The sequence below is a fragment of the Aplysia californica genome, unplaced genomic scaffold (genome assembly GCF_000002075.1).
Source record: "Aplysia californica isolate F4 #8 unplaced genomic scaffold, AplCal3.0 scaffold00027, whole genome shotgun sequence".
Classification (NCBI taxonomy): domain Eukaryota; kingdom Metazoa; phylum Mollusca; class Gastropoda; order Aplysiida; family Aplysiidae; genus Aplysia; species Aplysia californica.
In genome coordinates this window covers 687720-702005 of record NW_004797297.1, presented here as the reverse complement: position 1 = coordinate 702005, position 14286 = coordinate 687720, and the positions used below count along the sequence as shown (strand labels likewise).

The window sequence follows — 14286 nt, the reverse complement described above, 5'->3', positions numbered from 1 at the left end:
CCACAATACAATGTATCCCAAAAACAAAACATTACACTTTGACCAATATTTTCACACATCACATAAAAAACACGTTGCTTCAACCAAATTCAGAATCAAAGGGGGGGGGAAAAACACATAGGAACAGGATAGAAGAAAAAACTGCCGTCTAGCGTTTAAAAAAAAAAAAAAAAAAGCCCCATCAAGTGCTTGTTTTACGAACAAAAACAATGACAATATTGGCTGGAACAATGATGTTAACGATAGTTATCACAGACTAGCAATTAACTTACAATCTGCAGATATCAGCAAAGTTTGCAAAGGACGTTTTCCTCGTTCCGACCCTAAGAACTTGTGGAGGCCTCATTACGAACTTCTTCTTCTCCCCAGCCATGATGTCAGGGTTCTTTTCACGCATGATTTCAAACACTCTGGTCAGCAGCTGGTGATGAAAAATTGAAGAAGTTAGAAACCTGAGATCTACATAATAAACAATAAAAACGATGTACACAATAATGGGAAACCCAGTATTACTTTTTTTTACAAGATACTACACATCTTTCCGGAAACAATTACAAATAATTTTGAGAGAATGTTTCATATTCATCAAGTAAAACACTGGAAAAAAATAATAATTTTTTAAACATTCAGTCATGTAAGAAAAAAATTGTAGATTTAGTCCATTCAGAAAGGAAAATAGTAACCCGCAATGATTCTTTAAGATGGAAATGAAAAGATTTCACATTAGTTTACAAGGCTGTATAACATAAGTCAAGGGAAATAAACCACCCACACTCCGCTAACCATAAAATTTAGGAAGCTCCCAGGGAAGAACAAAAAGACACTAGTCTATTCAGCTCTCCATCGCTTTGTCTACAACTCTCCTTCGGCTTCACAACAGATTCTGATATTTTACCATCTTCACTTAAATTCAATGCAACCTAATATCCCCTCTCTCCCCTTCATATAATTTCTCAAATTAACATACCTCATCATATGTGTAGTCTCTGTCTGAGCCAAGCCACAAACCACCAGAGCTTTCATCTCCCATTAGTCCTTGATCATCTGAAGAGCAAAACCACAGCACAAAGCTTAAAATTAGGAAAAATTCTGATGCCTACATTAATTGGTTGTAGCACCAGGGGTGAAACGGTTACATCCTTTGCATTAAACACATAAGACCTGGGTTCAATTCTTTATTGGCAAAGAGACATTAAATAACATCTTTATCTAATCAGGAGTATCCAACACAAAACAGGAAGGCATTGACAGATGGGGTCAAAACAGCCTGACTTAAATTATTTAATTGCTGTAGAGGGAGCTTTAAACACTTCTAAATGACAGAACACTTTCACTATTGCCTTTGTCAGTAATTGATCTTCTTTTAAAATCAACAATCACAAACAAGCCCACTTAACTGAGCTCTGTGAGATTCGCCTCTTTTAGTGGGGGGGGGGGGGGGGTTCGAATGGATCACACAGTTAGTTTGGTGGTCGGATAAAGGGTATTGTATTTGGCGTGTTGTGGGGGGGGAATTGTTTTACGACGCTAGCAACTGCATAAGGTCATATGAGCCCACGGGACACATTAAACATTTTCAATTGGTAGGAAATTTTTTATTTTGCACTGGTGGTGGCCAAGGCCTAATTCTTATCAATTTTAGACCACCAAAGGATCTTTAACGTGTGCAACTTCCACACTGGACCTCTGAGATTTTTCGCCCTTGTCCGAGAAGGCTAGGTTTAGATCTTTCCTACCAGAAGATCAGGGGTGTGGCTGAAAGACAACAGTAAGAAGGAGCCATGGAGCAGGGGTAGAAAGACTGCAGAAAGAGTCAGGGGCCCAGATGAGGGGGCAAAGGAGGTGAGGGCAGAAAGAGGAGACAAAAGCAGACGACAGAATATTGCTAGAGAGCAGGAAAGATAGCGAAAGGAGACAATTTTAGAGAAGAAAATATTTCAGTCGCTACCCGGATTCGAACCCGCGACCTTTGAATGAGAGGCGAACACCTTAACCTCTAGGCCACAAGAGCCCCCAGATTAGACATTAGGAACAGGCAATGAGACGATTATTTGTAGCAAGTCTGACTTTTGAATCACCACCGGATGGAGGTATGAGCTTCAACTACACTTTTTGTCTGGATCTTCAGCTCATTTCATACCAGAAGCCAGGACATTTTACCCTGTTACTTATCATTCCTTTGAGCCCTTGTTTGTTTTTGTAAGAGTTTTATGGCACTTTCAACACAATTTGGTCATACAAAAGCAAAAGATTAAAGGTGTTACAAGAACACAAAAAAGAAAAGAGGATAGATAAGGACGATAGATGTTTGATAAAAAAGAAGGAGCAAACCACACCAGAGCACCCGCCAACCACCCACCTTTGAATACTTTCCACCCCAACACTACAGGTCCTGTGCACCTAGGCTCCTTACCATTGACCACCTGAAATACCCAGTCACACACTCAAACATGCATTATTTCCATAGGAATGTAAAGGGATTAATCAAGCTCAGGTCGACTGGGTCAAAGAATTTTGTTGAAAGATGAATAGAAACAATCCCTAATAGATAATTGGTCTTCAGCAACTCAAGCTGAGCAAAATAAAGAAAAGGAGCCAACAGTCATCAAGTACTCACCATTGTCATCTGCTTGAGCATCATCTGCTCCTCCATCGAGGGTTACTGGCTTCTTCTTCTTCTTCTTTTTCTTGGTGAAGTCAAGATCTTCTAAGTCATCATCAAGAGTGGCTGTGGTTGTTTGATTTGCTTCAGAATCTGCTGTATCCTGTGAGAGAGGAAGAACACACATTTTTTAGAGCACAGTCAAACAACAGTCCTTAGAAACACTCCACCTGTGCACAAATGACTCCACAACAAAACAAAGCATGACCACCTGATGCAATATCTCATTTCTCTTTTCTGTAACACGCTTGTCTGCTTGACAGTTAATTTCAATCATATTAGACCAAAGTAGTTTATAAGCAAAAATGTGTTGAAAACTTACATTTTGCCATGCCTCGCAAGCCTGTGCTCCCCTATCGGTAGCAGTTCAAGCAGTGTCATGCAATTCAACAAATTTTTATGCAAATATTAGCCTTCAGGATCCAAAGTAATGAAGACATTGAAAAAGTGATAGTAGAACTAGATTCTGCACTAAAAATCACATGAAGATGCAAAGTTTCATTCATATGCTCTAATTCATTACTGACTTATGAACAATTTTCCCTCACTCAAAATACATCAAGAAAAGTCCCACTTCTTGGCTATATTTTCCTACGTCCCCGAAAATTTTGCAGCAAAAAATCCCAATGACTTTTTAGATTAAAAATGGATTTTTAAAACAAACAAAAAACCCCAGTTTTTAGAATATACTACTCTCTCATTTCATTTAACCTTGTTTGAAAAACTTTGGATACAAATTTAATTTTTTATCATCATTGCTACACATTTCCCCTAATGGTTACAAATATTTGCCTTTCAACTTCACTTACAGGCAATGCATCACCAATCTCCTCCAGATCAAAGGTCTTTTTCTTCTTCTTCTTTTTTTTCATGTTTGTGAAGTCAAGGGAGATATCTGAAAGCAGAGAAAAATGTGAAAATACTACTACTAAAATTTCTGGGCAACATGAAAGAATAATAGGTATGTATAGTGTATTTAATAAGTAACACGGAGTTCGCAATTCATGACGAAATTTCCAGGCAATATCTACTGAACAAAGAATATTTTCAATGTTTACATGATATAAGAGCCATTGCCAAAATGTGGGGAAAAACACATACATCTCACATTAGTGTGCATAAAATGTGATGCATTAGTATTTATTCCTCCAAAACTTATACACATGTCAAATATAGGATGTAGAACCTGCATTAGCAGTTTCAGACCCCATGTCAGCTTTATAATCTTGAGTTTGTAAATTTTGTGCCAAAAATGTTCGTTTTTTAGTGATTCCTGGAGTGTCATTTTGAGCACACCAATGCAAACTTCCAAGAATGTCCAAAATTTAGTATTTTTGAGTGTTGTTTTTTTTACGTGTTCTTTGATCCTATGCTATTTGTCATCGAGAAAGGTTAACTTGCTCAAGAAATCGGTTTATTTGTTTGCAAATAAACTAACAATTCGGATCACTTCAAAAGCCGCGATGCGCGAAAGGAACATCAGGTTCCTAGATCTACGATTTCGGTCGACTGTTTAACATTCGCTGTGATTGTCGTCAATTTGCGACGTGCCGGAAGTCCGAATTTCTCCCACTTTTGTTTTGAACGGATCATCAACAGTGCCCGGATATAATTGTTTTCTTGAGTGACTTCCCCTTACCCGCTTCCCCAGAACAACGGAAGCAACGGGGGAAACAGAAAAACGAAAGTAGTCATTGTCTTCAGCGTCCGGTGACGCACAAGAATTTTGCGTTGAATGTGACGTACTGGACTGTTTTGCGCATTTTTAGGCTACTCTGTTGAATATTTTAGTGAAATTGCGGTGTTTACACTGGATTCCTGGAACAAGAGTGTGATGTGTGAACAAACTTCGAGAGATGGATCATTTCTGTGGTTATAGATTTAGATTTTGTGCTTAGTGATGACGTTTGGGGTGTCGTCATGCAGCCGCACAAGACTGACTGACGTACTAGAAATTACATTGTCCTAAGAGCAAACATTTTTTAGGTAATGTGTGCTCTCTTTACTCAAACAAATAAACAAACATGTCCTTGTTATCAGTCTAACTCAAAAATACACATTTGTTCTTTGTTGGTATGATATACCTTTTTCCAATACATTGTGTCATTGTGTCATCATTGTTATGTACAAGAAATATTTGTCATCATTGCTAATATCAATAAGTTTTCAACATATATTTCATATGAAAGATTCATTTAGAAGCAAAATACACCTTTATTGATCTGTGTATCTCTTAGTATGCAAATTTGTTCTTTGTAGGCATGATTTTATCTTTTCCCAGTATGTTTTGTCATCACTGTTATGTACGAGTACTGTTTGTCATAATTAGCAAAATAATTGTGATCGTCCACTGTCTTTGATATGACCTGATATCTGTTTCAAAGCAAAAGAAACCTCACCTGGGTTTTTTTTTAATTCTTAAAGTGCGCATTTCTCTCTGGAGGCATGACTTTGTCTTTTCCTGTGTCATCATTGTTACGTACAAGTCATGTTTGTCATCACTGTTATGTACAGGTCAGCTCCATTGATTTTGTGCTTTTGCCTCATATAAGTTTTAAAATTGTTTTACACATGTGTTTTTCTGGTACTGAGGCTTTGATAACTGTATTTGTACAGCCTTTCACTATTGTGATGTGTTGTCAATGATAATGTCCAATGTGTATCTTTTCTTGTACATTGTACATAACAATGATGACATGTTCTGAGCACTGTGTCATTGTTACAAAGCTTGTCATTCATATTACCATTATGAATGGAGTTCATAGTGTACAAAGTCTTTGGTTACTAAACAAATGGAATTTAAAGTCCATAATTTGCCTTGCTGCTTATCTGTTTTTGTCATCACTGTTACATACAAGAAATACAGTAGTTGCCAAACCAATAGACCCATATCTCCAAAACCGTACATCTCCTTGCTCTGACACTCTAGGAATATGAGCACTAAGTGTCAATCTGTGACTGACAGAAAAGAGAGTCAAATTGGTAAGAAAAAAATTTTTGCACCACTGAGTCTCAAGAGAGTCTCACGTTTTGGCATTTGCTCATAAACCACTCTTGTCCTATTACATAAGGGACAGGATGTTGGGTATCAATCCCATTTTGCATATCCCCAATGGCAACATAACCTCACAAAGGGTGGAAAAATTCAGGCTATAGAGATAAGATTTGAACAGTATGCCAGACCTGCCACTCTATGAAACCTCAAAATCAGGATCTCAGGGAGAAAAAATCGGGATTTGGTGAAAAAAATCGGGACCAACAGCAAATCACCAAGGTGACTGCGAAAGCTACTTAATATTTTTCCACGGGTGTCCATAAATTACTTGGCATATATGCACTCTGAGTGTCTTTGTTTGTTTGTGTGTGCGCGTGCGCGTGCGTGTGTGTGTGTGTGTGTGTGTGCGTGCGAGTTATTAATTTTTGTAAATCCTGAAGCATCCCTTCAAGCACTCCTAGTCCAAGTGTCTATACTCCCCCCCCCCCCCCCTCCACCCCACCAATAAGTCCAGAAATACATGAACTTAAGTTGACCCCATCAACGGACGGTCCCCGACACACAGAACTCACACGGCGATGATGTGTCACGTGACACGAATGCGCAATTAAAACAATTTTACTTACGGGTCCGACTAACTGTGCGTTCACTCAAAACACTCAGATGAGCGACAGTCGTTCTACTTCTAGTACTCTAGGATAACGAAGGAGGCCGACCGACCAATTGTACCAACAAATCTCTTATCCCTTATAATGCGTTCAGACTAAAGCAACGACAACGGCCAAATGCTAGTCTTGTCAGCGCAGTTACATGTAGTTGTGTAAGGGTCGCTCGTCCGAGTGTTTGATGTGAACGCGCAGTTACCAGACCCCGGACAAGGCTTGTTTTGAAAGTAACAGTGAAACTACGAATATTCTCGATTATTTGTATGTCCCAAATTGTAACAGTTACCAGGCTATCATCGGAGAATTTTGAGTGTGGGCAAAGATCCCACACAACTTGGGGCGAGTCAACTACTTAATGCGGCATCGATATTTCGGGAAATAGTGCTCCGAGTTCCTACTGACAAAAAGGTCAACGGGTGCTTCCCGCGATAAAGGAGAAGGCAGAGTAAGTTTTTAGAAAAATACAGCAGAACAGCAGACTGGGACAAAAAATCGGGATACAAGCGATCGAAATCAGGAAAATCGGGATGCTTGAGATTTGGGGTAAAAAATCGGGATATCCCGACTAAATCGGGATGAGTGGCAGGTCTGAGTATGCACAAAAATGAACTTCATTCTTTGCTCTCACCATCAGAGACTTTATCCTGTGCAGTCTGAACTTCCTGCTCTGGTTCTGGTTCCTCCTCTTGAACTGGTGGCGCGGGGGCAGAGGGCTGGCCATCAGCAGCCCCACTGTCTTCTCCCATGGCAGCATCCAAGTCAAAGCCTGTCTTCTTCTTCTTTTTCTTCTTCTTCATAGTGGGGTCAAAAGGCAGCTGAAAGGACAAAAGGTTGAGTCAGAAGGACAACTAATGTAATACAAAAGCCTTATGACTTTTGATACAAAACTACGGTGAAGTTTTACTTTCACTTCTACACATGGATGCACTGCTTTGGAGGTCAAACTGCAGTAATTTTTGCAACAGATCACACACACACACACACACATATATATATATATATATATATATGGCCACTTACACAGTCGCAAATCAATTATTTTCAAGAAAATTTCAAACCTAATTGCACAACAACAAGGCATCTCCCGTGTAGTATTTTTTTTCAGCAGATCACACACTACTCAAACTGTCGCAAATCAATTATTTTCAAGAAAATTTCAAACCTAAATGCAAAACATCAAATTATGGGTCAAAGCAGGGGGGTCTGCCCCCCCACCCATGAAACCCCCCAGATTCCTAAGACTACTTACCCAGTGAGGGTCTCTCTTTTGTTAACGAGGTGGTGGTATTGGATACCAGGGGGAGGGGCATGTTGAGATCATGCGAGTTATTGATACGAGGGCTTGAGATGGCCAGATTTTGAAAACATTTTATTTGTGAACGATTAAAAATGTGAATGAGAGAACATGGCTCCAAACTCCAAAGTATAGAGATGTTACGGCAATTCTAATTCTACGCAAGTGAATGTTACGGCAATTCTTTTAATCAGCCGTGATTGTTTGAGTTTGTCCTTTTCTTTCTCAACTTGTGTTCAGGGATGAAAACTGATCAGTCCAAAATTTACTGAACTTTTCACGGGCTTACAGATTTTAAAAAATAAATTCGAATGTAGATTAGCACACATAGTAGAACAGTAGAATGACTCATTATTGAAAGTTGGTAGACAAGGCAAATTAAAAATAGAGATTACCGTAAATTTACTGAAACTGAAAATTCCCATCTGCCCTGTGTGTTGTTGACATTGATGATAATTATTCAAATTCAGTATAAATCTGTAGGCCAAAAATATTTTTTTTAAAGGAAAGTATGCATTTGGCAATATTATTTATTATACCCCCAAAAAAAAGTTTATATTCGCACCTTTCAATCAGTACTTCAATATTCAACAGACCTACATTCAGATCAAGTTTATTCTTACTTAGAATCTATTTATAATCTTCACTGCTGTTTGTCCCTTGGCTGCGTCTATTGGGACACATGTCCATTTTAGGTCCCATGTCCGACACGTGTGTCCTTCTACTCTAGATTCTAGCATGAAGGCGAGAACACCATACTATGGGGACTCTCGTGGCCTAGAGAGGTGTTCGCCTCTTATTCAAAGGTCCTGGGTTCGAAACCCGGGTGGCGACTGAAAAATTTTCTTCTCTAAAATTGTCTCCTTTCACCTTCTTTCCTTCTCTCTTGCAATATTCTGTTGTCTGCTTTCGTCTCAACTTTCTTCCCCCACCCCCTCACCCTCTTTGCCCCCTCCACTGGGCTCCTGACTCTTTCTGCAGCCTTTCTATTGTTACTCCTTGCTGTCTTTCAGCCACACCCCTGATCTTCTGGTAGGAAAGATCTACACCTAGCCTTCTCAGACAAGGGTGAAAAATCTCGGAGGCCATATGTGTGCAAGTTGCGCATGTTAAAGATCCCTTGGTGGTTCAAAATCGATAAGATAAGCTTTGGCGGCGATTTACTAGTTTCGTTCGTTAAAGTCAAGAGTAGGGGGATTTCAGGGAGGCTTGCCCCCTGACCAAATAAAAATATGGAGGTGGGGGGATTCAGGGGGGGCATGCCCCGCTGAATTTTATCTTAACTTGATGTTTTCAGTTAGGTTGCACCCCTACTCTTTGTGTGGCCTATTTCAAATAGTATTTGGCCATCAAGACTTCTGGATTTCTTCTCTGGATGTAGACCTAAACAAAAGGATCGTGGATTTTAACAAACGGAACTACAAGCTCACTGCTTTGGCCACCATCCTGGCAAAAGTCAAAATATCCTACCAATTGAAAATGTTTGTTGTGTCCTGTGTGCTCATTTGACATTATGCAGCTGGGAGCGTTGTAAAACACTTACTAAAAAAAAACACCATTCATGATTCAATACATTGTGACTGTGGATATCTTTTTGGACCAAGACCAATCATCCAATGTAGCAATGACAATGAAAAATTAAATTTTCTTCCAAATTGCTTTAAAACGGGCTTAAATGAAAATAGAGTAAATTCTAAGAACTATGGTTCTTAAATTTTTAAAATCTAAATGTTGATAAATAAAAAAGTTATTGGGATTTTTGTTTGCAAAATGGAGGACCTTCATACAGGAAAATATCGCCAAAATGTGGGACATGTCTTGATGCATTTGACATCGTTTTTACCGCGACGCGACCACCCCTTCTCATAACTTAGTAAAGCGCTATCAGGAAAACCTGCGATTAAGTCATCGGTGACCTATTTAGTTATAGGCAGCCAATCACATGCCGCCTAGCGATCACGCGCCTCTTGCATGCTGGAACCTTGCGTTTGGAATGTGTGATCTAGTTTCCAGCTCCAGTGTTTTATCAATGGATGGGTGGTAATTTTACAGCTAGCTATAAAGAAGACATGTGAGGCGCCTGTGTGATCGGCGATCAACCCGCAGCTCCGCTTAGTTTTCAAACCGTAGAGGAAATTCACACAAACACGGCAGTATCTCCAGTTCTAGAAATCGTTCGGGATTGTACGCTGGCAAGTCGTTAGACGGTTAGTTTTTATTTAATCTTTCCTCTGATTGGGTGCCGAGTTTCATTTATTTTCGTCCACGAGTTTTCCCGTAACTATACTTAGAAGAGAGTCACTTCTGATTCCGAGTGGCCCAAAAATTACCCCTCGCACGGAGGCCGTTTCCGGCCCAAGGCGCAGCGGGAGTTTGGCATTGCTATCCAATGCATGTGTTGCAGTTTGCATAAAATTGTTGTGAAAGGGAAAATGCGCGATCAGTGTGGGAGGGTGCTGAAAATCACCAAACTCTACACACCGGAAGTAACCGGGGGAGGGGGGGGGCTGAGGCTCCACAGGATTTTGTGTCCCAGAAGTCACACCGTATCCTTTTGACAGGTGGTCAATCTGCTTTGGAAGAGGCTAGGCGTACTTAATGACGGCTGGACTGGCAGTCGGCTAGACTGGTTGGCTAGCCGTACTTATTCTAGATACATATGATGGCTAGACTGACCATTTTTTTAAAGGCCACCTCTATTCTCACCCCGGATGAGAATAGTGCAGGCGAGTCTTTTGGCTATTCTCACCCGGTGCGCGTTCACCGTTATATGGCAGTCTAGCCGTACTTAAGTACGGGTAGTCAGCCAGGCTAGCCGTACTTAAGGACGGCTAGACTGTCAGGCTAGCCGTACTTGATTGTCTTGATATTGATGGCTGAATTGTAAATGAAATTTTTAGTTTGCAATGCCTAACGTAGTATTTGTATTTCAGACAAAACCCCAAAAAGGTGCCTTACCGACTTACATGTATTTGAACCTGAATAATTACTAAGCTAGATATCTAGATTTTTAGATCTAGAATCTAGATCTAGATCTAGATCTAATGAGACCTGTGTACTTAACAGGCTTGAGTCGATAGGGCCAAACCTAGATCTAAGAAGTACGGCTAGACTGCCAGTCTAGTACGGCTAGACTCTCGTCTCAGTCTAGCCGTAACCTAAGTGTCCTAAGTACGGCAGTACGGCTAGCCACTTCGATCTGCTTTAGTTTTAGCCTGTAGATCTAGATCTAATTCATGGTAGCCTACTGTCCTACAATTACAATGAAAACTGTACAAAGCTGCTGACTGAAATATGAACAAATGATGCAACTGCAATATCAAATCATCATCATGCAATAGTATGCAATCCATCTTACTCAGTTAGATCTATTCTGACTCTTTCTTCTGTATTCTGTATGCATCCAATCGGGACCATGCAAGCAATGCCAATGACAATGCCACAATATCAAGTCAATAGATCTAACTAATCAACGTTTAGATCCAGACTACCTAAAATTGAAAGAAAACCAGTAGATTAGTTCATTCTGGTGGAAAGTTAAATTACTTTTGATGAGCGTCAAAGAGGGCCGATGAGTTCAATGACAAGAATTTAGAGTGAGTTGGTGTAGGCTTGAGAATGAGAATATGGACCAATTCAACAAATAATCTGCAGGCAAGTTACAACACTAAAGGATTCTTGAATACTGTAGTACATACAAGATCTTCGTCCGCCATCGTGGTTGAAATATCTGTACCGTAGAATGTAACTTTCTTCGACGTGAAGGCAGTCAAAAACTCAAATTTGTTTCTGAACTGAGCAGATTGTGGATTCCCTACACTCAACACGCTTGAGGCAGCCAAAATCTTGCATCAGACCGGTTTCACTTCCGGTTGTAAGGTAACTAAACTTGACTAGAAAAAGAGTTCTAGATCTATTGCTTCCCATCTTCCCATAAAGAGTGGCTGTGAAGGCCTATCGGTAGCTCTTCCAACAATTTCGTTGTTTCTTGTCAAAGGAATTTTTCAAGGTTTTGGTCACCAAGAAATATGTCCTGACATTTATAGCAACGCAGTTTGCGGAAAAACTTCAGACTATATGTATCTGATCAGCTTTATAAATAACTAGCCAATAATATGTCCAGGGGTCGTTCTTCTCCTGGCCCCAGGGCAAATAAAACACGCGAAAAGCAATTCTCATTATTATTACATCATTCACTTTATGAGAAGGAAAAAATGTCTCATTTTCCTCCACCTCCTTAATTAACAAGAGGGGTAGATATCGGTTAAAACTTATATATATATATATATATATATATATAGAGAGAGAGAGAGAGAGAGAGAGAGAGAGAGAGAGAGAGAGAGAGAGAGAGAGAGAGAGAGGCCGGGGGCACATATGTTCAGGTGTGCAAACATGCGCGCGCGCGCACACACACACACACACACACACACACACACACACACACACACACACACACACACACACACACACACACTAATTGTGTCGAAGAGCGCGTAAAACATTTTGCCTACAAATAGCAGAAGAGGTACGTACGCATGATGAAAGCACGTCATTTTTTAAAAATTGATTTTTAATAGCATTTCGTTGTATTTTTCCTTTAATCTTCAGTCTTCATAGTTTATTTTCTGTTAAACAAGACTGTATCTATAGGAAGTAATTATCCTCTACGTACAAGAAAATGTTTATGCTGATTTTCTGTCACATAGGTATAGCTCTGGTTGGAGAAATCAATATATTAGAGCGTAAAATTAATTGGAAATCATTCTACCCCTTGAATCAGCCGCTCCACTTGGCTGGACCATCGAGCAGGAGTCAGCCCAAGGTCGAAGTACATGTATACGCAGCAAATTGTAATAGGCCTACTATCTCGATAGTGTCTTTTTAACATTGTTGTTTAAACATCGAAACACAAGCGTGTGGAACTTTTGCTGATATTGTGATACTAACTATAGCCAACAATAAGTTTGCTGTGTTGATACCCAGTTGAGACGTCAGTTGTCTAGCGGTTAGGGCACCATCAGACGTTAAATTCGGAGGTCCCGCCTCATTACAGTGTTGCAGGGGGCTTTAAACTCTAAACTTAGAGACAGTTTCGCACATTAATTGATATCGAGTCAACGATGGAAAAAAACCAAAACCTTGTTTTAAAAAAAATTAAAACAAAAAAACAAATAACAAAAAAAAATCGATATCTAGGATTTGGGTAAACTGGTCATCCAGCCTTTTCATGAGTGGGGGTGCCACTGACAGTGACAGGTCCTACAGCTTCTTCACTTTTTTACTAGTAGTCTGTCTATCAACTTTACTTTCCCCTTTAGGTTTATCAAATGACGGTTTTTCCTTTATGCTTCTGTATTACCCTCTCTACTTTACAAAAAAAACAAAAACAGAAATTTTCTTGAGTTAAAAATACGCTGGGACTGTCGCTTTTCGAAATTTAATAACTATAACATAAATATGTATCGTTCCTCTTAAATAACCGTAGGCCTGTATGGAAGTGAAAGGTTTATTCATCCGTAACATAGCTAACTACCTCTCACTCTTAATAAAATAGCATGTACCGGTACCCAAATTCCAAATATCCAAGCATTATTCTTAACTCGTTCCGACGGTTCGGTAGATATCTAGATCTACATATTATTGTATTAACCAGAACGGCGAAAATTGCCCCAAACAGTAAAACAAGTCTAAAAATAGCTGACTTTTTTTGTCATTTGAGTCTCTTTAATGACTAGAATATTCTGTCCGCGAATTAATAAATAAAAACTTCATAATATTTTGTTTTTAAAAGTGTCTTAATGTTAGAACGTGTGTTTAACACTTTCTAGAAATTGATGTAGAATGACGAAAGGGAATTTTGTACTCTTTTCAACTGTACCAAAGAGCAAAATTATGAAATGTATACCCAGTGGACCAAACCGCCTGGACTCGTCTCGTATTATAATAATGCACCAGAGAGTGCATGCATGTATGCACACAACCTCACAAGGGTGTATAAATCGTTGTTAATAGCTTTGATACTGCGAATTCAATTGATAGCCTCCCCTGGCATACCAAAAAGCGCGCTATTGTGTCGCGAGTAGCCTGAGAACTAGAAGAGAGGGGCTCTGTCAAAAACTGCCAATATTGTGACGTTGTACATGTTAATGGTCGTCCGGATCGTTATTGATGTTCTTCTTTATCTTTCGATAGTGATGACCGATCGTTTCAGCGTTGGGGAACGATGGAAGTCAACGCAACAATCGCTCAAAACAAAAACCAAAAAAAATAATAAAGATGATTATAATTATCTGACACTGATAATGATAAGATGAATTTATTGTAAGCGTTTTAAAAAATATATATTATAACAGTTTCTTTATTTAATGCATTGCTTTGTATACCACAACTGTGTAACTTCAACATTCTGAAACAAAATGTGTATTGCCTGCAATCAAGGTAGAATTTAACTGGCCACTCATAATTTGTTGATGTTGAGTGTAGTCAGTAATAGGCCTAGGCTACTATCTCTGTCCTCGATGCCGGGAAACTCTCCAGCTACCACTGGATGACCACGGTGTTTTAGCACACGACGAGTTATTCCAACGATCATTGTCTTGTTGTTGGCGCTGAGACATAGCTAATGTTTTCTCATTTAGTATCATTGGGGGCCCCAGGAATATTGACAACC

The 14286-nt window shown here is 39.5% G+C and overlaps 1 protein-coding gene across 1 annotated transcript in view; it reads right to left on the bottom strand.

Moving 5' to 3' along the window:
- LOC101850388 (eukaryotic translation initiation factor 2 subunit 2) overlaps positions 1-11532 on the bottom strand; it is a 16436-nt gene extending 4904 nt beyond the window's left edge. Inside the window, exons 1-6 of the mRNA XM_005091222.3 lie at positions 11315-11532; positions 6951-7137; positions 3472-3557; positions 2618-2765; positions 968-1044; positions 273-421 (exon numbers count right to left, since the gene is read on the bottom strand). Of these exons, the coding sequence (XP_005091279.1) occupies positions 273-421; positions 968-1044; positions 2618-2765; positions 3472-3557; positions 6951-7137; positions 11315-11332 (665 nt within the window). The 5' untranslated portion in view covers positions 11333-11532. The remainder of the gene's footprint in view (positions 1-272; positions 422-967; positions 1045-2617; positions 2766-3471; positions 3558-6950; positions 7138-11314) is intronic.
- Between the last annotated feature and the right edge of the window lie 2754 nt (positions 11533-14286).